This window comes from Hyla sarda, chromosome 1 (assembly GCF_029499605.1).
Source record: "Hyla sarda isolate aHylSar1 chromosome 1, aHylSar1.hap1, whole genome shotgun sequence".
NCBI classification, from domain to species: Eukaryota; Metazoa; Chordata; class Amphibia; order Anura; family Hylidae; genus Hyla; species Hyla sarda.
The window spans coordinates 420,470,744-420,495,680 of record NC_079189.1 but is presented as its reverse complement, the minus strand read 5'-3'; the positions used below and the strand labels follow the sequence as shown (position 1 = coordinate 420,495,680).

Below are 24,937 nucleotides of genomic sequence, written 5' to 3'. Positions count from 1 at the left end.
GGACAGCAGAGAGCACTGTGGTCATGACATCAGAGAAATCTTAAAAGTAAAGCATTTCCTCTGTAGTATACAGCCCCTAAAAGTACTAGAAAGATTAAGATTTTTTTAATAGAAGTAATTTACAAAGCTGTTTAACTTTCTGGTACCAGATGATTTAAAAAAAAAAAAGGGGTACTCCAGTGATTTTTTTTTTTTTTTTTTTAATCAACTGGTGCCAGAAAGTTAAACAGATTTGTAAATTACTTCTATTAAAAAATCTTAAAGGGGTATTCCATGAAAAAACTTTTTTTTATATATCAACTGGCTCCAGAAAGTTAAACAGATTTGTAAATTACTTCTATTAAAAAATCTTAATCCTTTCAATAATTATCAACTGCTGAAGTTGAGTTGTTGTTTTCTGTCTGGCAACAGTGTGCAGTTCCCGAGAAGAGCAGAGATGTCAGCAGAGAGCAGAGTAGAAGAGGTTTTCTATGGGGATTTGCTTCTAAACTGGGCGGTTCTCGAGACACGTGTCATCAGAGAGCACTTAGACAGAAAAAAAACAGCTCAACTTCAGCAGCTCATAAGTACTGAAAGGATTAAGATTTTTTAATAGAAGTAATTTACAAATCTGTTTAACTTTCTGGAGCCAGTTGATATATATAAAAAAGTTTTTTCCTGGATAACCTCTGTAATCTTTCTTGCACTTATCAGCTGTTGTATGCTCTGCAGGAAGTTGTGTAGTTCTTTTCTGTCTGACCACAGTGCTCTCTACTGACACCTCTGTCCATGTCAGGAACTGTCCAGAGCAGGATAGGATGGCTATGGGGATTTGTTCCTGCTCTGGAGAGGCAGAAAACTTCCTTTGGTGCATAGAGCAGCTTATGTTATTACAGCTTTTGAGACATCTGAGTCATGCCCAATACCTTTTGTTAATGTGTACTGTATATGGCCATGCATACTGTGTTAGGATGATATTCATACTGCTATTACATGCTAATAAGTAATACAAGTTAGGAACATTGGGGGCAATTTATCAATGTCTTTAACCCCTTAAAGGGGTACTCCAGCCGTCTTGACTTGCATAGCGAGAACGAGCGGGGAGGAGTCGGGACGTCACGATACGCCGACCCCAGCGGTGGGACCCCCACGGTCAGACATCCTATCCGCATTCCTTTGGAAAGGGATAAGATGTCTTAGGGCCAGAGTACCCCTTTAAGGACCAAGCATTTTTCAGTTTTTGCACTTTCGTTTTTTCCTCCTTACCTTTTAAAAATCATAACCCTTTCAATTTAGCATCTAAAAATACATATGAGGGCTTATTTTTTGCGCCACCAATTCTACATTGGAATGACATTTTACGCAAAAATCTACAGCGAAATGGGAAAAAAATCATTGTGCAACAATATTTAAGAAAAAACACAATTTTGTAACTTTTGGGGGCTTCCGTTTCTACACAGTAAATTTTTTGGTAAAAATGACACGTTATCTTTATTCTGTAGGTCCATACGATTAAAATGATTCCCTACTTATATAGGTTTGATTTTGTCGTACTGCACGAAAATGAATACATTTAAAATTGTCATCTTCTGACGCCTATAACTTTTTTATTTTTCTGCATACGGGGTGTTATTAGGGCTAATTTTTTGCACCGTCATCAGTTTTAATCAGTACCATTTTTGTTTTGATCTGACTTTTTGATCGCTTTTTATTCCTTTTTTTATGGTATAAAAAGTCACCAAAAAGAAGCTATTTTGGACTTTGGAATTTTTTTGCGCGTATGCCATTCACCGTGCGGTTTAATTAATGATATATTTTTATAGATCGGACATTTACGAACGTGGTGATACAACATATGTTTATTTTTATTATGTTTATATATTTTTGATATGGAATTTGGGAAAAGGGGGTGATTTAAACTTTTAATAAGGAAAGGGTTAATGTGTGTGTTTTTAAACTTTTTTTTTAACTTTTTTTTTTTTTTACACTTTTAGTCCACAGGCACAGGAGGTGAGGTAAGCCCTCAGGATACCTCAGCAAAGGATAGGGGATAAGATGTAAGATCGCAAGAGTCCCGCTGCTGGGTACCCCCGCGTTCTCCGGGCTGGCACCCCTGTCATTCGGGGCACAGAGTGAACTCCGCTCTGTGCCCGATGACTGGCGATGCAGGCCGCCACGCTCACTCCATGGGAGGAGTCTATGGGAGGAGGCGTGACGGCTCTGTGCTAGCATCACGCCACCTCCCATAGACATGAATGGAGGGGGCGTAACGTGACGTCATAAACGCGGAAGCTGTAAGCTTCCATGTTTCGGACACCGCAGCTGCCGGCCTGGAGATTGCAGGGGACCCCAGCGGCAGGACCCCCACGATCTAACATCTTATCCCCTATACTTTGGATAGGGGATAAGATGTGTGCAGCGGAGTACCCCTTTAAGGTTTGTCTTTTGCAGTGGTAATAAACTGTGAATGGAAAAAAAAAAAGAAATTCCAAAAGGTTGTAAAAATATACCAGCCCAGACTTAGTTTATTTATGTGTGTGTAAAGTGAAGTTTCAGTAAAAGTAAAAATGTATTAAATGCCCGGAGACCATTTAATAAATTTGGTGCACCTACACATTACCAGTACACAATAAAAGGTAGACAAAAATGCTGCACCTACATCTACATTGATAAATTCCCCCCATTATGCTATATTCTAGTGATAGATAGATCACTAGGTTTACTATGTCACTGCACTTATGTTTGTTGATATATATTTATGGGTTAAAATTGCCATAAAAGTTCATGTGGATGTACTTTGGATGTAAATGTCAATTGATAAGCTGCTGTGGTTGGTGCTGGAGTCATTGGTCTTTTGTCTGCAGTATTAAAGGGGTTATCCAGGGGGAAAAAAATGTTTATATATCAACTGGCTCCAGAAAGTTAAACAGATTTGTAAATTACTTCTATTAAAAAATCTTCTGAAGTTAAGGTTGTTCTTTTCTGTCTAAGTCCTTTCTGATTACACTTGTCTCGGGAACCGCCCAGTTTAGAAGCAAATCCCCATAGCAAACCTCTTCTAAACTGGGCGTTTCCCGAGACAGGTGTCATCAGAGAGGACTTAGACAGAAAAGAACAACCTTTACTTCAGAAGCTCATAAGTACTGAAAGGATTAAGATTTTTTAATAGAAGTAATTTACAAATCTGTTTAACTTTCTGGAGCCAGTTGATATATAAAAAAATGTTTTTTCCTGGAATACCCCTTTAAGGTGAGGGTGAACTCTCCCCCACACTCATGTGTAGTGATTGGAGAAGGATTGTTTGGCTTCCATATTTACATTTATAGACTTGAGCCGATCTGCTGTGGGAGATTCAGGAGAGTCATATCTGGAATGCATTGGATAAGGGGTTCTGCTTCTGGTGTGTTTAGAACAAGTACCCAAGAAAGTTCTGTGGCCAATGTGGTTACAAACATTGTATGTAGGGTCAACAGCCCAAGAGTTGGGTTTCAAACGAGAGTTTGTTTGCACCTGATAAAGTGTTCCACCTCCCTGCAGGGAAGATTTGCTATTCTTATTTTCTCTTCTAGATTTGTTGCAAGTTGCCAAGTAAATGCCTGTGACTGAGTATGTCCCTCTACATACCCCATTCATTGCCACTATTAAAGAACCTAAGGACTATAAACCCAGTCGGAACAGAGTGCCCCTTTAGCCTCTAACTAATCATGGACAATTAATTCAAGTAAAAATCTTAGACAGGAAGAACAGAGAAAATTGTAAAGAGCTAATTTCAAAGATCACCAAAAAATCTACAATCTTTAGAAAATAATAGGAAACAAATGTAAAAAAAATATGAAATAGATGAAGAAAGTACCTGTTGATAAGTGAGACAACAGCTGCAAAGAGTTCTTCATAGAGGCCCGCGGCCATGCCTTCAACACATTCTACTCCGCTCATTTTTGGCCCTGGGACATAAATGTTCATAAAGAGTCACAGTCTATGACATATGTCATTGCTAGTTTTATACATTACTGCAAAAAAGAGAAAATGATTGTTATCATGCTTTAACAGAATAATAATAATATGTGGTGGCCCAGTACGGGAGCTGTTACCCCGTACCCTTGCTGCCCTGTCTGGCTGCCTCCTTTCAGTGTCCCCTGGGCCCTTTGTACTTGTTTCCCCCCCTGTATATAAGTTTTGCTATGTATTATAAAATCTAATGTGTTGTTGCTTTAAGAAATGTACCATGCGATTGTTACCCAGGAGATACCAGTGACCAAGTGATCCCAGGGGTGACCTGTGGGGCTTAAACAAAAATTGGGGAAGTGCCTAAAACTTAATTTTATTGATATGCATTAAAATATCACCAACTCAAAAAATAAATCCCAAAGAATAAAGATTATTTGAAAAAAACAGGTATATACCCAAATATATCATAAATATTCAGCAGCCAAATGCTATATAATGCACACAGGAATATGGCATGCCACATGTATCCTTTTTTGCATGCTCCTTATACAGTACGATTTATATACTCTAGAAAATGCTCGCCCAATTGGCAAAATAGCATAAACCGTCTCTACCAGTTCCCAAACTGTGGGCTCCCTGCTAGTCTCCCCCATATAAGCCCTGGGAGGAGCTAGCTCGCTCTCTTTGAGCTCTGCTCTTTCTGCTAGGCTGAGGTCCAGTCAAGTCGAGTCCTAGTGTGTGTATCCAGAGTCATTGGAGACCTCAAGTCCATTCTGCAGCCACAGTCAATTGCAAGTAAGCTACAGTCATAGATTTGTCAGTCATCAGTCAAATCAAGTCAGTCCCTGTCAGCAACTGTCAAGTCAGCGTGGCCGCATTAAATTGTACAGTCCTACTACATGTCCCAGCAAGCCTTTATCTCGGAGTCACTGGTCACCTCCGTGGGCCCTGGCTGAACTGTATAGACTTTACCATCTGTCTACCCTCAGTAAAGCTACCATTATCCGTAACTTGGTGTTGGAGTCCTTATTACCCCCGTGCCTAGCCCAGGATCTAGCGGTATACCATCGTGTGGTATCGAGGATAAACCATGCCCTGGCGTCACAAATACAAGGGGTTAATTTTTTTCATTTCTTCTTTCCTCTCCTGTTTTTCTCTTTCTTTTTTTCTACTTTTCACTTATGACTAAGATGTCTATTTATACCAAGACAACCTACATGTGGAATATTTTTCCAGGTTTTATTTATATCTTTATCGCCTCCCTTAAATGTGACATCACAATTTTTTGCCTTATATAAACCTGAATCTTGGGATACTAAGTTGTTATACATTTTTTATGGCTACTAGAGATGAGTGAAGTTACAGTAATTCGATTTGTCATGAACTTCTCGGCTCAGCAGTTGCTGACTTTGTTTAGCCTGCATAAATTAGTCCAGCTTTCAGGTGCTCCGGAGGGCTGGAAAATGTGGATACAGTCCTAGGACAGAGTCTACAGCCCACCGAAGCACCTGAAAGCTGAACTAATTTATGCAGGCTAAAGTCAGAACTGCCGAGCCGAGAAGTTTGTGATGAATCGAATCACTGTAACTTCACTCATCTCTAGTGGCTACTGAGGAATAAGACAGTCGTCTTGAAACACGTATAGCCTTGTATTTTAATCTACTATTTATTATAACCACCTTATATGACTTTTATAGCCCACCTCTAGTCTGGGCAGTGCCGCAATACCCCTTTTCTTGGACCACTGTTGATCGCACGCGTGATCCTTCCTCACCAAAACATGAGGACGCCAGGGATTGCAATTAGTACATCACCTTGTTATACCACTTTTGGCCAGACGCACCTTTGTGCTAGCCTGCACCTTGCCGGGACTATCCACTTCATTGGGAACTTACACTTGCACAGAGGCCGGACGCCACTCTGTGCCAGCCCGGACATCTGCCCTCACCTCGCCCGGAGACTGCCACTCCTGAGGACGCCGGCTGCATACTGTTAGTAAGTGAAACTGTATCCCGGCACACAGGTACCATCTAGCACTATTGAATGAATTTACATTGCAATATATCGCTCCCTGAACTGTGTTGTTCTATTACCGGACTTTTCAAGATATACGAACTATACACTTATCCATATACTATTTTGAGGTGGTTGCCTTACAGTTACATTTTATGTATTTTTTTCTATGCTATTATTTTAACATCTAGTACGAGGGCCCTGCCCAGATGTGAGATTTTATTTTGTGAATAAATCTGCCTATTTCATTTTTACCTTTGATTTAGGTTCTCTATATAATTTATTTTATTTTATTTTATTACTCACTCTACTACCCATAATATTATACTATTTCAAAAAAAATTATATTATAAATACCATTACTAACATTATCACCCTTTTATTCATTCTTTTTTCTCTTTTTTTTTCTCTTTGTCACTTTTTCTTTTCTCCTTTTTTCTCACTATCCGTTCTTCTTTTTCTTTTAGCATCTTATCTTCCGCCAATATCGGCTGCAGGTCCTTGATAATTTTGCATATTTCTTCAAGGGCCGGATTGTATGTGGCTACCAGTGGTACCCGTGGTGATGGTTGTATCTCTCTGTATTGTAGCAGGTGTTCCCATGGTGTTTGAAGGGCAGAGTGTATTTTCCTATTGATTATCCTTGGTTTGTATCCTTTTTGTTTGAATTTCTCAGACAATGTTTGTAGATGCATGTCTCTTTCATCAGGGTTGGAGCAGATGCGATGCTACCTGGTAGCTTGGCTGTATATGATGCCTTTCTTTGTGTGTGAAGGATGGAAACTGGATTTATGTAGATAGCTGGATCGGTCTATGGGTTTTCTGTACACAGACATTTGTAGTGTGTTCTTGTTTATTGCGACAGTAGTGTCTAGGAAGTTCACACTTTCTGTAGAGAAATCCATTTTGAGTTTGATAGATGGATTGAATGTGTAAAAAAGGCATCATGAAACTGTCTGAGTTTTTATTTTCCCTCTGTCCAAATGATGAAAATATCATCAATGCAACGGAAGTATCTGTAGGGTTTGTGAAGTTGTGTGTCTAGAAATCGTTGTTCAAGGTCAGCCATGAATAGGTTGGCGTATTGTGGTGCCATCCTGGTCCCCAGTTGCAGTGCCCATCATTTGTAGATATATGTCACTGTTGAAGCTGAAGTAGTTGTGTGTTAGGATGAATTCTATGAGTATAGCGATGACTCCAGGGCTGTATCTATCTACATAAATCCAGTTTCCATCCTTCACACACAAAGAAAGGCATCTTATACAGCCAAATTACCAGGTACCATTTCATCTGCTCCAACCCTAATGACAGAGACATGCATCTACAAACACTGTCTGAGAAATTCAAACAAAAAGGATAATCAATAGGAAAATACACTCTGCCCTTCAAACACCAAGGGAACACCTGCTACAATACAGAGAGATACAACCATCACCACGTGTACCACTGGTAGCCTTAAAATCATCCGGCCCTTGAAGAAATACGCAAAATGATCAAGGACCTGCAGTCGATATTGGCGGACGATGAGGTGCTAAATGAAATCTTCCCTGAACCTCCCATCTTGGCCTTCAGACAACCAGACAATTTAAAACAAAAGCTAGTCAGCCGAAAATGACCTACAGAAAGAACAGACACAGACAATGGGACCAAACCTTGCACCAAACCTCGCTGTAAACTCTGTCAACATATCTGCACCAAGATGGAAGCCACTCACAACAACAAGACATGTATTATTAGGGGAATATACTCCTGCACATGCCCAAATGTGGTCTACATGATACAATGACATGGGATGCTACATTGGTGAAACCGGCCAGACACTCAACAAAGGATGAATCTACACAGACATGTGACTGCTGCATCCCAGTTGGACACCATTTTGCCCAGGCGGGCCGCTCCACATGTGAACTTACAATCTAGATACTGAGAGGGAACTTCCAAAACACACAAGAGAAAAAGACATTTGAAGCTAAAATGATACCATTTTTTTATTCCCAAAACAGGGGAATCAATGTGGATTTGAGCTTTTTATCTCATTATCAAAATTTCTTATAACCTATGCTATACTGGATTCTCTTATAACCTATACTATATTGGATTCTCTTATAACCTGTGCTATACTGAATTCTCTTATAACCTGTGCTATACTGGATTCTCTTATAACCTGTGCTATACTGGATTCTCTTATAACCTATACTATACTGAATTCTCTTATAACCTGTGCTATACTGCATTCTCTTATAACCTATACTATATTGGATTCTCTTATAACCTGTGCTATACTGAATTCTCTTATAACCTGTGCTATACTGGATTCTCTTATAACCTATACTATACTGGATTCTCTTATAACCTGTGCTATACTGCATTCTCTTATAACCTGTGCTATACTGGATTCTCTTATAACCTGTGCTATACTGCATTCTCTTATAACCTGTGCTATACTGAATTCTCTTATAACCTGTGCTATACTGGATTCTCTTATAACCTATACTATACTGGATTCTCTTATAACCTGTGCTATACTGCATTCTCTTATAACCTGTGCTATACTGGATTCTCTTATAACCTATACTATACTGGATTCTCTTATAACCTGTGCTATACTGGATTCTCTTATAACCTGTGCTATACTGGATTCTCTTATAACCTATGCTATACTGCATTCTCTTATAACCTATGCTATACTGGATTCTCTTATAACCTGTGCTATACTGGATTCTCTTATAACCTGTGCTATACTGCATTCTCTTATAACCTATGCTATACTGGATTCTCTTATAACCTGTGTTATACTGGATTCTCTTATAACCTGTGCTATACTGGATTCTCTTATAACCTATGCTATACTGGATTCTCTTATAACCTGTGCTATACTGGATTCTCTTATAACCTATGCTATACTGGATTCTCTTATAACCTGTGCTATACTGGATTCTCTTATAACCTGTGCTATACTGGATTCTCTTATAACCTGTGCTATACTGGATTCTCTTATAACCTGTGCTATACTGGATTCTCTTATAACCTATGCTATACTGGATTCTCTTATAACCTATGCTATACTGGATTCTCTTATAACCTATGCTATACTGGATTCTCTTATAACCTGTGCTATACTGGATTCTCTTATAACCTGTGCTATACTGGATTCTCTTATAACCTATGCTATACTGGATTCTCTTATAACCTATGCTATACTGGATTCTCTTATAACCTATGCTATACTGGATTCTCTTATAACCTGTGTTATACTGGATTCTCTTATAACCTGTGCTATACTGGATTCTCTTATAACCTGTGCTATACTGCATTCTCTTATAACCTATGCTATACTGGATTCTCTTATAACCTATGCTATACTGGATTCTCTTATAACCTATGCTATACTGGATTCTCTTATAACCTATGCTATACTGGATTCTCTTATAACCTATACTATACTGGATTCTCTTATAACCTATGCTATACTGGATTCTCTTATAACCTGTGCTATACTGCATTCTCTTATAACCTATGCTATACTGGATTCTCTTATAACCTATGCTATACTGGATTCTCTTATAACCTATGCTATACTGGATTCTCTTATAACCTATGCTATACTGGATTCTCTTATAACCTATGCTATACTGGATTCTCTTATAACCTATGCTATACTGGATTCTCTTATAACCTGTCCTTCCATCTAGGTGTAATAGAATACTGCTCCACAATACAGATGTAGCAGAGTCAAATTGGTCAGACTCAGCTCTGCTGCATTAAGGACAAGGTTCAGCCTTGCTACACCAGACAAGTTCAGCTCTGCTACTTTGCAGAAAGGTCAGCATTAGAGATGAGCAAATCGAATATGACCAATTCAAATTTGTTACGAATTTCATGAAAATTTTGATTCACAACAAATGCGAATATCGCTGCGAATGGCTTCATTTAGTGCGCTCCAGGGGGTTCTTTACTGTAAGAGCAGTGAGACTGTGGAATTCTCTGCCTGAGAAGGTGGTCATGGTGAACTCTGTAAGAGAGTTCAAAATGGGTCTGGATGCATTTTTGGAGAGTAATAACATTACAGGTTATGGATTCTAGATCTATAGGGACAGAACGATGATCCAGGGATTTATTCTGACGGCCATATTTGGAGGAATTATTACCTCTAGTATGAGTTTTTTTTTTTGCCTTCCTCTGGATCAACTCAGCAGGGAATCATTGGGGTTATAGGTTGAACTTGACGGACTTTGGTCTTTTTTCAGCCTTATGAACTATGTAATTTGCTACTATGTAAAATGGCGGATCCACATGTGAGGACATGGGGCAAGGAACTCTGGGAAGGCGGGAACAAGGGTAGGCGGGATGACCCTGAATCACATGCAGGATGCAACCTATCTGCAGCCAGTCACCCCTGTGATGTCACAGCCCTATATAATCGGCAGCCATCTTGCAACCAGTCACTTCATCCTTTCACTGCAGAGAGATAGGACTGCTAGTGCTTTGTGTGTTACACAGAAAAGCTTTTTCCAACAGCATTTCACCTCCTAGTCACATCAGTGTTTCGGTGGACAGAGAGCAGTAGGTTTTTGCACAGAAAAGATTTTTTTACTGCAGTCATTAACCTCCCAGTCACTTTCTACAGCATTGCATTACAGAGAGGGGCAGAGAGCTGTGTGTTGCCTCATACATTTAAACAAGCTGGCTCAGTGCATACCATATACCCACATCTAAGTAGTGTACTATTTTGTACCTTTTATTCTGTCAAGGGCCTAGATACTGTGAAAGGCCGGGTTTAAGTAATCACAGGCTGGTGTTTAACTCCAATACTTTTTTAAGCGTACTGTAGCACATTTTTCTGCCCTCATAAGTGCATATCACATACCTACAACTAAGTAGTGTACTATTTTGTACCTTTTACTCTGTCAAGGGCTTAGATACTGTGAAAGGCCAGGCAAAAGTAACCACCGGCTGGTATTTTGCTCCAATACATTTTTAAGCGTATTGTAGCGCATTTTTCTGCCCTCATAAGTGAATACCACATACCTACATCTAAGTAGTGTACTATTTTTTACCTGTTAATCTGTCAAGGGCCTAGATACTGTGAAAGGCGAGGCAAAAGTAATCACCGGCTGGTGTTTTACTTCAATTCCTTTTTTAAGCGTACTGTAGCGCATTTCTCTGCCCTCATAAGTGCATACCACATACCTACATCTAAGTAATGTACTATTGTGTACCTGTTAATCTGTCAAGGGCCTAGATACTGTGAAAGGCCAGGCAAAAATAAATCACCGGCTGGTGTTTTACTCCAATACTTTTTTAAGCGTATTGTAGAGCATTTTCCTGCCCTCATAAGTGCATACCACATACCTACATCTATATAGTGTACTATTTTAAACCTGTTTATCTGTCAAGAGCCCAGAGACTGTGAAAGGCCAGGCAAAAGTAATCACCGGCTGGTGCTTTACTCCAATACGTTTCTTTAAGCGTACTGTAGCACATTTTTTTGCCCACTTTGTTCCACAACAAATGGTCTGCTGGTTATACTAGTCTATAGAGGGTATAAAACATTCCCAGCAGTCCATTCCTAATAGTCTGTAAGAGAGTGCAATTTTGGGTTTAGTACACAGCGACTGTGTGCTGCAGCACTGTTGTGTAGTGCTGGTGTTGTGCACAAACATTTATTTAAGTGTATCATAGAGCATTTTGCTGCCCTCATGAGTGCATACCACATACCTACATCTAAGTAGTGTACTATTTTGTTCCTGTTAATCTGTCAAGGGCCTAGACACTGTGAAAGGACAGCCAAAAGTACACACCTGCTGCTGTTCTAGACAAATACTGTTTTAAGCGTAATGAAGCGCTCATATACGCAGTAAGTCTGTCAAGCAGAGAAGTGCCAGCACGTGCACAGAAGAGTGGCAGAGGCCTAAATTCATCAGACTCAGGCAGAGGTCGCAGCAGACTAGGGATGAGTGTCAGCAGAAGTCTTAGCGAGAGACTTAATCTCCCGGTACCAGCTAGCGGTCGGATATCAACCAACAACACATCTGCCATCAGCCATTAGTTAACACGGTCATCCACTTCATCACAAGTGACATCTGATACCCCCAGTCAACAGTCAGTGGGTTCCTCAGACACAACCCTCAGTTGGCATGTCCCGGGGGCTGTCCCTGTCCTCCCATTGCCTCTGTTCTATGCTGTTCCCTCCCCTAAAGAAGTATCTTATGCTGTGGGTTCAGCTCCACTATTCAGTGAGGATGATCTAATAGAGGACAGTAAGCAGCTACTGCCCAGCCAAGAAGTGGAGGAGACATCCACCGCTTCCTCCGCTAGGCAGGCAGGTAGTGATGAGGAGAGTGACGTGGGAGGCGGTGTTGCCAGCATTCAGGGTCCTGAAGCAGAAACTGTTGAGGAACCTGAGGAGAACATCAGTGACGTGCAGACACTTGTTGATAGTGATCGCAATTGGGAGACGGGTGCAGAAGGGGCTTCATCATCATCAGAAGAAGAGGGTTGCAGGTTGCCCGAGAGGCAGCAGCTGAGCCAGCAAGGTGGTAGCATGGTGGCAGAAGTGGAAATTCTGGAGCCAAACGTGCATGGGGGAGACCACCTGCTTCGCGGCAGCCTACCTTCCCGGGAAGTAGTGGAACAGGGGTTCCTGGAGACGGTGGCAGTAGTGGACTGCTGGTTGAAAAATCAGCTACTCAGCCATGTGGCAGTTAATCAACTACTCATCCGAGGAGGTTAACATAGCCACATGCAAGATGTGTCAGCAGAAGGTGAAGCTAATGTTGGCACCACGGCCCTGCGTCAACATACGCTGCGCCACCATAAAGCAGCCTGGGAGAACCGTTGCTCCGATGTAGTGGTCTAGCCTGCTGCATCACCCATTGGCATACCTCTCCCTCTTTCAGCCAGCCAAGGTTCCGCCACCTCAGCTGAACGGAGCTGTGTGTCATACCATCCTTTTGTCACTCCAGATGCTCCTGCTCCTCCTACTTTCAGTCATTTCACCAACAATCCATCGGCAAAGCCATGTCCAAGAGACAACAGTATGCGCCCACTCGGCGCAGAAGCTGAATGCTCTCCTGTCCAAGTTGCTGGTGCTGCAGTCCCTCCCTTTTCAAGTGGTGGACTCTGCACCTTTCAGGGAACTGATGTCTTGTGCCGAGCTGAGGTGGAGAGTGCCAAGCCATTGTTTCTTTGCAAAGAAGGCAGTACCAACCCTGCACAATTTTGTGGAAGAGAAGGTGGGCAGTCCTTGAGCCTGTCAGTGTGTACCAAAGTGCACGGCAGTGCCGACGTCTGGAACTGTAATTATGGTCTGGGACAATACATGACTTTTATGGCCCACTGAGTGAATGTGGTTCCTGCACAGCCACAACACCAAATTGGACAGGTGGCGCCACTTCCTCCTCCACGCTCTCAGGCCGTTGGTCATGTAACAGTGTGCGACTCCCCCTCCTCATTCTCCACTGTGTCCTCAGTCTCCATTGTATAGACAAGTCTTACTCCACGAAAATTGGAAATGGGAACCATGGTGTCTGACAACGGAAAGAATATCTTGTCTGCTCTGCGACAAGGAAGGCTGATGGCACACATGTTCAATCTGGTTGTCAAGTGGTTCCTGAAGCGTTCCCCCCCATTTGCAATACATCCTATCAATGGGAAGGAAACTTTGCATGCACTTCAGCCACTCGTACACCGCAAAGTACACCCTCCTTGAGCTCCTCCTCTTGAGCAGCTTCAGAACGGTATCCCCCAACCCCCTGATTTGCGACGTTGCCACACGTTGGAATTCTAACGTCCATATGTTGGACCGACTATACAAACAGAAAAAAGTCATCACCGATTTCTTGATGATCCAAGTGGATAGGGTTACTCTCCTGTGTAACATCAATGTGAACAAGTGGCAGTGGCAGCTCATACCAGCTCAACACCTGCTGTTTGCTCAGGCCCTTTCAGGAAGCTACATTATTAATCAGTCGCCAGGATTACAGGATGATCAACGTCATTCCACTGCTTCATTTCCTACAACACGTGTTGGAAACGACGCTGGTCAGGGCAATGGAGACGTGGCACCTACATCTCACGGCCACATGAGCCCTGTGGCGGCTGAACTGGAGGAGGAGGTGGAGGGGCACAGTGGAGCACAGTTTAGGTTTCGCAAAAGGAGCAGTTAGTCATCTGACAGGAGAGGAGGAGCAGGAGCAGCCAGAGGAGCTAGAGGATTATGAGGAAGGCGAGACAGAGTACCCAGACACATCATGGCAGTATGCAGTGGAGATGGAGACAGGGAGTCCCTCCGAGTCATCAGCACAAATGGCACGATGCACGCTCACTTGCTTGCATAGTGACTGCTGAATTGTCACTATACGGCAGCGGGATGAGGGGTAGGGTGGCAGGAGAAGTACCAGCTCTATCAGTAGCCTGAGTCTTCAGTTGCTGATGTGTACCTTTCTTCACCTGCATAGTGAAGCAACTCATCAGCAGCAGGTAGACCTGGAGCAGGACCTGAGCCAGTAGGTGGTGGGCTACCTTGATGTGCCCAAGCCAATACACCATGAAGATCCACTGGACTTCTGGGCAGCCAAATTTAATTTGCCCTGGAAAACTAGCAGAGTTTGCCCTGGAAAAGCTGTCCTGTCCGACCAGTAGTGTGCCATCAGAGCGGGTGTTTAGTGCAGCGGGGACCATAGTCTACCCAAGGAGAACTCGTCTGTTCTCGAAAAATGTGAAACGACTGACCTCTGTGAAGATGAATCAGGCATGGATTAGCCAGGATTTCCACCCACCAATGCCTGATGTATCAGAGTAGATTGACCATGGTGCCACACCAACACGGCGCTGCACCCCAGTTACAAACATTCCTCCGCATCAGACCTTTTTTCACCAACCTTCATCACCGGGTACTGGTATTGCAACCCACCGCACCACTCTTTCACTTTCAGGAATCCTGATGCTGCCACCTCCAGGCTGTCTCATTCTGCCACCATATGGTCTCCTCATGCTTCCGCCAACTCCAAGCTGTGCCATTCAGCCACTCTATGGTGTCCTCATGCTTCTGCCAACTCCGGGCTGTGCCATTCAGCCACTATATGTTCTACTCATGCTTCCGCCAACTCCAGGCTGTGCTATTCAATCACTATATGGTCTCCTCATGCTTCTGCCAACTCTAGGCTATGCCATTGAGCCACTATATGTTCTACTCATGCTTCCGCGAACTCCAGGCTGTGCCATTCAGTCATTATATGGTTTACTGATGCTGCTGGGCAAGGGACATTGTCTAAAAAAATTTATGGTAGCACTAGCTACCATAAATCTTCAATTTAAATTTGAAAATTCATATTTTAATCTTAGGGATTATGAAGCCCTATTGTCTCCTCATGCTGCCGCCAGCTCCAGGCTGTGTCATTCAGCCACTATATGGTTTACTGATGCTGCTGAGCCTGGGACACTACCTAAAAATTGTTATGGTAGCACCAGCTACCATAAATCTTCAATTTAAATTTGAAAATTCATCTTTTAATCTTAGTAATTGTGAAGCCCTATTGTCTCCTCATGCTGCCGCCAGCTCCAGGCTGTGTCATTCAGACACTATATTGTTTACTGATGCTGCTGAGCCTGGGACATTACCTAAAATTTTTTATGGTAGCACTAGCTACCATAGATCTTCAATTTAAATTTGATAATTCCTTTTTTAATCTTAGAAATTGTTAGGCCCTATGGTCTCTTTATGCTGCCACCAACTCCAGGCTGTGTTATTCAGCATCTATATGGTCTCCTCTTGCTGCCACCAATTCCAGGCTGTGTCATTCTGCCAGATTAGGATCTCCTCATGCTGCTGCCACCTCTAGGCTGTGTCATTGTGTCGCCATGTGATTCCTTGTTAGTTTGGGTTTTGTGGTCATACAGTATTAGTTCAAAGTAAACACTAGGACATTAAACTTGGAATCTAATATAAATCTTAAATTAAAAAAAATCGATGTCATCTTTTCAGGCCCGATGGTCGTCGACGTCATATTACCTCTGGAATTATCACAAGAATCCAATGAAACATCTTTGAGCAATAACAATGAACCATAACTGATTAAATAAAACATTTGCACTTTCACAGTCAGGGGGACGCTGAGATGCAGGGGCTGGAACAGGTGGCATCTCGCCTGGCAGAGGACCACCAGTTCGATGCTCACCAGAATGGGTAATCAAAAAATTTTAATAAATTCAAATTAAATAAAATAAAAATTACATAAAAAATCTGCCACATCCAGACTCTCTGTGGCAGTGATTCTAATAGTGATGCCTGTTATCTGCATGTCATACTGAATAACAGTATTATTTCACTACCCCAGCACACTCCCTATGCATGTTAGGACAAAGCAAAGTGTTCTACACTTTTAATAGCGATCGTCCGAATTGTCCGAATCTAATTTTTCCAAAATTCACTCATCTCAAGTCAGCATTAGACAAGCTGTATACCTTGAAACTGTTGTCTGTTGACAAACACCTCTGTGCTACATCTTACAAATTCTCTCTTCTATGTCTGACACTTCCAGCTTTTCACCATTAAAGATCAGTTCAGCTACATCCAGTTTAAGATTTCCAAACCAGGGTGCCTCCAGCTGTTGCAAAACTACAACTCCCAGCATGCCTGGACAGCCTTCGGCTGTCCTGGCATGCTGGGAGTTGTAGTTTTGCAACCCTGGTTGGGATACACTGATCTAGTTCATCTGTAGACAAGCATAAATACTATGCACAATGTTGTTATCGCTGACAAATGTTGGTGTGTTACACCTGATGTCAGCTCTGCTACACTGTACAAGCTCGGCTCTTCTACATCTGAAGAGTTCAGCTATAGGAAAGCATAGAAGCGCTGGGCGCCCAGGCAGGGAACAGAGTGTTTGTTGTTATGAATGAGGGGTAGCGTTGCGGTCACACGGGGGCAGAGTTGTGACGCCACTATCTTCCGTCCCCGTGGTCGGGAGCCAGACCCTCCAGCGCTTCCGGAGCAGTAACAGGTGGGTGCTTTGTGCTATATTGCGGGGGTCCCCAACGGCGGGACCCCCACGATCAGACATCTTATCCCCTATCCTTTGGATAGGGGATAAGATGTCTAAGGGTGGAGTACCCCTTTAATGTATGGTGTAAAACTAACAGAGGGTAACCTATGTGTGCCCTTTAAGTTAAACGCATTGTTTTGCAATTTAATGCTTGTTCAGAAATACAAATAACAGCTAAGAGTAGGGTCACACGGAGTTCTTTCGCAGCATACTTCACATTGTGTATGCACTGACGGCAGTCACAAGAGCAAGTTCCCTGCTGCGGCAGGGTAGCTCTCTGTATCCACTCATAGCGGCAGATCTCCTGCTGTATACACACTGCCTGCTCATATCAGATGCGCAGCGGGAAATCCACTGCTACGAGCATACACACAGACCTACCCGGCTACAGCAGGGAGCTCGGTCTTGTGACTGCCGTCGTCGCATCCGAAGGGTGAAATGCACTGCGGATGCGCTCCGTGTAAACCCTACCCTAAGTTGAGTATTTTGTTATTTGCTTTCTAAATACTCTGACTATTGTCCTAAATGTAGAAAGGACAACCTCACTGTACACCTGATAACTTCATATGTTCAGTGTACATTGTTTGGAAACTACATAATAGCATTGCATACTGTATGGTGCAGTGTAATACCAACGTTTTTAGACTTAAAGGGGTACTCCGCCCCTAGACATCTTATCCCCTATCGAAAGGATAGGGGATAAGATGTCAGATCGCAGGGGTCCCGACGCTGGGGACCCCCGGGATCTTGGCTGCAGCACCCACCTGTTGCTGCTTCTGGAAACGCTGGCGGCTTCGGCTCCCGACTACGGTGACGGAAGATCTTGACATCACGACTCCGCCCCCGTGTGACGTCACGCCCTGCCCCTCAATGCAAGTCTATGGGAGGGGCATGATGGCTGTCACGCCCGACTTGCATTGAGGGGGCGGGGCGTGACGTCACACGGGGCGGAGTCGTGACATCACGATCTCCCATCACCGTGGTCGGGAGGCGTTAGGATGAGAGCCTCCAGCGCTGCTGGAAGCCGCAAAAGGTGGGTGCTGCGGCGGGACCCCCGCAATTTGACATCTTATCCCCTATCCTTTCGATAGGGGATAAGATGTCTAAGGGCGGAGTACCCCTTTAAGCACAAAAAAAAAACAACCTATGCATCAGAAGCATTGGAAATCAAATCCGTCCAAGTGACTTGACTTGAAAAAATGCATAAAAAAAATATTAAAAAGGGTATAATAAGAATAAAATTAGATTTGTAATGAAATATTTCTTAGGGATTGTCTGTGGGTCTGTGCCACTTGTGCATGTTCATTTGGTTGTCTGAAGAGTGACATAAAACCTCAGTATGTGGCTAAATACATTGTGCTATATTAGAAAATATATATATAAACTATATAGGATGTATGATTTGCTCTAGGACTAGATGTTTGCAGACGTGTTCTTGTATCTAACGTGCTAAACTTAGTAAGCAAAGCTGTAGGTCAAAATTAGTTTAATCATAGCAAAGAAAAACAGCAGAAGATGGAGAATAATCAAACCAAATGGTCTTTATCAGATGCCAATTTCTCTGCTCGTACATTAGAGATCCTGGCAGAGGACTGTCTGTACACCTGGGCTGGTTGCTAGGAAACGCTTTGCCTTAGATCAGCCTTCCGACTATTCTGGGTTCTCTGGCAAATATCTGAATAATAAGACAGCTGATTCTTAGACCGCAAATACCAAAGGGCCCAGGCCAACCATTCCCATGCAAATAGTTCATCTCTTTTAAGAATGTGACAGAATTTCTAGCAAAAAAAATAAAAATGCACCAAAGGACAGTATGAAAACTATCCTCTGAGCTGTGGTATAAGAGCTGTACAACTGTAAAAAAAATGATGTAACCAGCCTGGATTGCCAAAAGTCAATTGCAAACTGCACTGGGTTTCTGTAAAGATGCCCCTTTTACCAATGACCTGCCCAGGGCCGGCTCTGCCTATAGGCAAAATAGTCAGACGAATAGAGTGCCCCCTTGATGGGGAGGGGGGCACCACTCTATTTGCCGCAAGAAAGTTAGGCAACCAGCATGCGAGCCACTCGCTTAGCTAGCAGCATGAGGGGGAGGTTTGTTACAGTGTGTCACCCCAGTAGTAAATTGGGGTGTGTCAAAGGACGGGCCAATGGGTGGAGTCAATGAGGGGGCAGCAAAATTTGCTTTTGACTAGGGTGGCCACCCTGGACCTGCCCTATATTGTATCCTTCTAAGGTGACTTAAAGGGGCATTCCGGGGGTATAATCTGGAACTGTAAAGTAAGTGTAGTTCATAATACAGTGAATGTACCTGTATTTGATGGTGTTCTCGCAATTATTAAGTAATCTTTGCCCCAATGTTCATTTTTAACAGCATCTAAAATGAGAGTCGTCTCAGGTTTTCCCAGGTTGCAGTCCGGCCCAAGAAGTTACATCACTAGTCAGGTGTCGAAAGGGAGCCTGTCTGCTTCAATGGGTGCAGTGACTGCTGGGTAGGAGGGAGATCATTCTCCACAGGACTGCAGGGCTGCACAACATGCAAGGGTGCTCAGCTGTGCTGTAATGGGTGGGGTGTGAGGGGAAGAAAAGTGACCTCAAACTTACAAACAAGGAATCCTGGGACTTGTAGTTGGAGGGATGGAACTCCAACAGGAAATAGCCATTTCACAAAAAGAAAGCAGCAGCATTATGGTAGACTCCCAACACAGCCATTTAGCCCCAAGAGAAGCATGGATCCTTCCTAAGCATGTCCATGACTGTCTGGCAGTACTAAAATCAGCTTATGATGGATAACCTCTTTAATAGCTACAATATTTAGTGTTTCTATTGAGCAAACCAAACCCATAGAGGCTGGGTTTGGTCACAAGTTTGGGAAACATTTGCTTTGTCCCAAAAATGAATATTTCGAGATTGGCTTCGGCTGTAAGCTGGTAACATGGTACCAACACCATGTGAAAATAGGAGAAGGGATTGAAACACATTGGCCCTGATTTACTAAGAGTGTTGTGTAGGTTTCAACTAGTAAGTTCACATGACCTCAGGTTATCCAGTAATGGCTTGCATATAGCTCCCAGCTAATTAGGAGGCAGTACAGGAGTGGAACAGAGGCAACAGCTAAAAGTATGGACAGAGCTGCAGCAGCCATTTTAGGAGTAGATGTGACAAGAAAAGATCTCTGTGAGGGTCAGTGTGCGTGATCAGAGTTCTATTTTTACAGTCCAGCCACAGACAGAACCATTCATGCACCACAGCATTGCAACAGCTGCAGGCTCATGGGCTACATTTGCCCTGTCAGATCAGGGTGAGAACAAGAAGATCTCTGAGGGACAGTCAGACCCATGTGTTAGGAGCACACAAATACACTGCTGCATCTGTGTGACATTTTTTGTGGCAAACTTAAAGGTTTACTCCACCCCTAGGCATCTTATCCCCTATCCAAAGGATCCCAGGGGCCAGACTCCCAAGATCTCCGTGCTGTTACCCCGGCGTACTGAACATTATGTTCAGGATGCTGGGTTCGGGCTGGGTTCACGCCACACCCCCTCAATTCATGTCTATAGCAGCCGTCACACATAAAAAAGAGAGAACGGGCTCCGCCTAAATACACACCCCTGGGTGCAAGCAAGTTGCTAAAATACACATATTATTTCAGAAAAAAGAGAAAGCTAGCAACTATACGGTGCTGCACACCAATAAATTATTTAATCAGTCTCATGTGCCATACAAAAAACATCTTTATTTCAATATACAAAAAAGAAGAGAGTATACAGACATTTAAAAACAATTAAAAAAACATACATTCTGGATGGAGGAATGTAACCCTACTACACCCACCTCGTGCTGGGTAAATAACCCAATCTTCAGGGAGAGGACAATCCTGCCACAAAAATTGATGAATAGAGAGTAACACTAGTTTCAAATATATAATGCAATTAGTACAAAACATTCACAAAGGTAATAACATCAAGATGAAATCAAGTCCACACTATCCAAATATGAGCATACCAACTGACATGCATCTATCCAACTATCCTAATGGCTAGCAGGTCAAATCAAGGTAAATACCAGTCCTAGTAAAGTACATGTCACATGAGAGAGATGACCTTCTCTAGCTAGTAGAGGTGCAATGGCAGAATGTCCTCATCCCAAACACGGGGGCAGCAGGGTCTCTCCCATAGACATGAATGGAGGGGGCATGACATGATGTCAAGAGGGAGTGTGGCTTGACGTGACGACCACGGCAGCCTGAACCCAGCATTCTGAACATAATGTTTAGAATGTCGGGGTAACAGCATGGAGATCGCGGGGGTCCGACCGTTGGGATCCTTTGGACAGGGAATAAGATGTCTGAGTATGGGAGTGGCGGAGTACCCCTTTAAAGAAAATTGGTGTATAAACAAGGGTTTTGTGTCACATTTGCGCACAGTTGTTCAAGCGAAGATTCAAGTGCTAGTGTTAGTAAGTGGCACACATATGTAGGTGGGGAAAGTAACCCAAAAATGTTTCTTTTAGCTGAGAAAATTTCATAATAATCGCTACTGTGGATTCAAGCGTAAACTTATATATTGGTTGGTGAAAAATCATACGCCAAAAAAAAAAATCATAAACCAAAAAATACATACAAAATCCACTTTAAACCTTCTTGAAAACATCCTAGCAGTGTTATACAGGGCTTTAGAGCTCTTAAGCAGCGTTATACACAGGTTTTAAAAGTTATTGAATTTCACGTTCATTTAGAACTTATTCGCGGTGAATGAAACTTTTTCGAAAAGTTCTGCAAGCCAGGTGAACCAAACTTTTCAAAATCTTGCTCAGCTCTACTTTCCAATATATATTTTTTGTGTCAGTTCTTAAAGGGAACCAATCAGCAGATTTTAGCATATCTAACGCTTGACAACGCATTATACATGCTAAAATCATTATCCTCACCATCCCCGGGGGACTTTTTTGCCCCCAGGGAAGGTGAAGATATTAAGTTATAAAATCCCCGCCGGCCGCCCCCCAAGTAGGCCCCTGGGCGGGGACTTCTACTTACCAGTGCAGTACAATTCCCCCACATTAGGGGTGCAGTACAGTTCCTCCACATTAGGGGTGCAGTACAGTTCCCCCACATTAGGGGTGCAGTATAGTTCCCCCACATTAGGTGCAGTATAGTTCCCCACATTAGGTGCAGTACAGTTCCCCACATTAGGTGCAGTACATTTCCCCAACATTAGGTGCAGTATAGTTTCCCCACATTAGGTGCAGTACAGTTCCCCCACATTAGGTGCAGTACAGTCCCCCACATTAGGTGCAGTATAGTTCCTCACATTAGGTGCAGTATAGTTCCCCACATTAAGTGCAGTATAGTTCCCCACATTAGGTGTAGTACAGTTCCCCACATTAGGTTGGCAGTATAGCTCCCCCACATTAGGTGCAGTATACCATATATGCTCGAGTATAAGCCCACCCGAATATAAGCCAAGGCCCCTAATTTCACCCCAAAAACCCAGGAAAAGTTATTGACTCGACTATAAGTCTAGGGTGGGACATGCATCCTCCCCCCCATGTCATCATCCAGACCTCCGTCATCATCCAGACCCCCGTCATCATCCAGACCCCCGTCAACAACCCCCCCCCCCCCCTTCATCATCACCGCCTGTCAATCCCTTCAGCCATCGGCTGTCCTGGCATGCTGGGAGTTGTAGTTTTGAAACCTCTGGAGGTCCGCAGGTTGAAGACCACTGCGGCCTTCGTCATCATCCAGATCCCCGTCATCATCCCCCCCTTCATCATCCCCCCCCTTCATCATCACCGCCTTTCAATCCCTTCATCAGTGGTCTTCAACCTGCGGACCTCCAGATGTTGCAAAACTACAACTCCCAGCATGCCCGGACAGCCATCAGCGGTTGAAGACCACTGCGGCCTTCATCATCATCCAGACCCCCCTTTAGTTTTCTACTCACCTCCCCTCGATGGGAAGGAAGGGTGAGCTGGTCCGGGCCCTCTATGCTGCAGGGACCGTCCGGTGGGGAGGGTTAGTCGATCCGGGCTGTCTATTTTCACCGGGGGGGGGGCCTCTTCTTCACTCTCCGGGCCTGCCCCGGACTAGTGAAGTTGCCTTGATGACGACGCACAGGGACATTCATGTGCGTCCCTGTGTGTCAGCGTCAAGGCAACGTCACTAGTCCGGCGCAGGCCCGGAGCGCGAAGAAGAGGGCCCCCCCCCCGGTGAAAATGGACAGCCCGGAATGACTAACCCTCCCCACCCGATGGTCCCTGCAGCATAGATGGCCCGGATCAGCTCACCCTTCCTTTCCACCGAGGGGAGGTGAGTAGAAAACTACCGTATATACTCGAGTATAAGCCTTATAAGTATAAGTTTTTCAGCACGATGCTGGGAGTTTTAGTTTTGCAACATCTGGAGGTCCACAGGTTGAAGACCACTGAGAAGGGATTGACAGGCGGAGAGTTCACGCGAGTATAACCCAAGGGGGGGGGCTGAAATCATGCTGAAAAACTCGGCTTATACCCAAGTATATACGGTAGTTCCCCACATTAGGTGCAGTATAGTTCCCCACATTAAGTGCAGTATAGTTCCCCACATTAGGTGTAGTACAGTTCCCCACATTAGGTTGGCAGTATAGTTCCCCACATAAGGTGCAGTACAGTTCCCCTACATTAGGGGCAGTATAGTTCTCCACATTAGGTGCAGTATAGTTCCCCCACAATAGGTTGGCAGTATAGTTCCCCCACAGACATACAGCCTTCAGCCATATACAGTGTATGGCTGGAGGCTGTATGCCTGTTTACTGCCCCAGTGTTCTGACCACCACTCCTCCAGTCCGGGGTCACGATCTACTGCTATGGGAAGGTTTTTTTGGGACACAGAGATGTCCCGAATGTGACGGGGGCCCCCTGTGGGCACGTGACCCGGAGCAGGCGCTCCATGAATGCCAATGATAATGCGGCCCTGGTAATGGGAACCAGTAAGTGTAAATTCCCACCCAGGGGACAACTTGCGGGACGGCCGGGGGGACTTTATAACTTAATATCTTCACCATCCCTGGGGGCAAAAATCTCCTTCGGGGATGGTGAGGATAATGATTTTAGCATATATAAAGTGTTGTCAAGCGTTATATATGCTAAAATATGCTGATTGGTTCTCTTTAATGGTTTCCAAGATCTCTGCTTGCAGTCAGTCCACAGGAACCATCATGGTTTACTTCCAGGAGATAATTTGTCCTGGTCATGTAAGGGTACATTCACACTGCGGAATTCCACGAGTAGAGTTCCACGCAGTGAACATTAGCATCAGTGTGAATAGGTCTTCCGCGAGACCTGTTCACACTGAGGAATTTCAGCAGCGGACAATTCCGCCGCTGAAATTGTTCAGCGCAAAGAAAGAACATGTTCATTCTTTGTGCGGAATTCCGAGAGTACTGCATAGCCATCAATGGTGACAGCACAGTGCCGTGTGGTCCTACCGTCGAAGTATTTTCGGCGGCCAGCAGACGGAATCTCCAATTGCGGAATTCCGCGAGCAGAGATTCCGCAGTGTGAACATACCTTAATAGACACATGACCATTAAATAGCTGCAAGTGCATCTTGGAAACCAGGAACTGATTTAGATAGTATAATGGAAATTGAATAATTTATAACTATACAAACTATATATGCAATGGATAAAGGCAGCACACCACGATAATGTAATCCAAAAACTATGAATTTATTCCATGATGTAAAAAAGTTTTTTACATCATGGAATAAATTCACAGTTTTTGGATTACATTATCGTGGTGTGCTGCCTTTATCCATTGCATATTCAGTAAGAACCGGAGCACCGAGGTTCAATAGGCTTGCACCCATTCCACTATTCTGGATGTGCTGCTTTTTATGGACTTTCTCTATACAAACTATATATATATATAAAACTCAATGCGTGAGTGTGTGTATGTATGTATGTATGTAC

At 43.5% G+C, this 24,937-nt stretch overlaps 1 protein-coding gene across 1 annotated transcript in view; it reads right to left on the bottom strand.

The window, feature by feature from the left end:
* MYO18B (myosin XVIIIB) overlaps positions 1-24,937 on the bottom strand; it is a 602,318-nt gene that overhangs the window by 418,216 nt on the left and 159,165 nt on the right. The window contains exon 15 of the mRNA XM_056518071.1: positions 3,833-3,923. Coding sequence (XP_056374046.1) covers positions 3,833-3,923 — 91 coding nt within the window. The remainder of the gene's footprint in view (positions 1-3,832; positions 3,924-24,937) is intronic.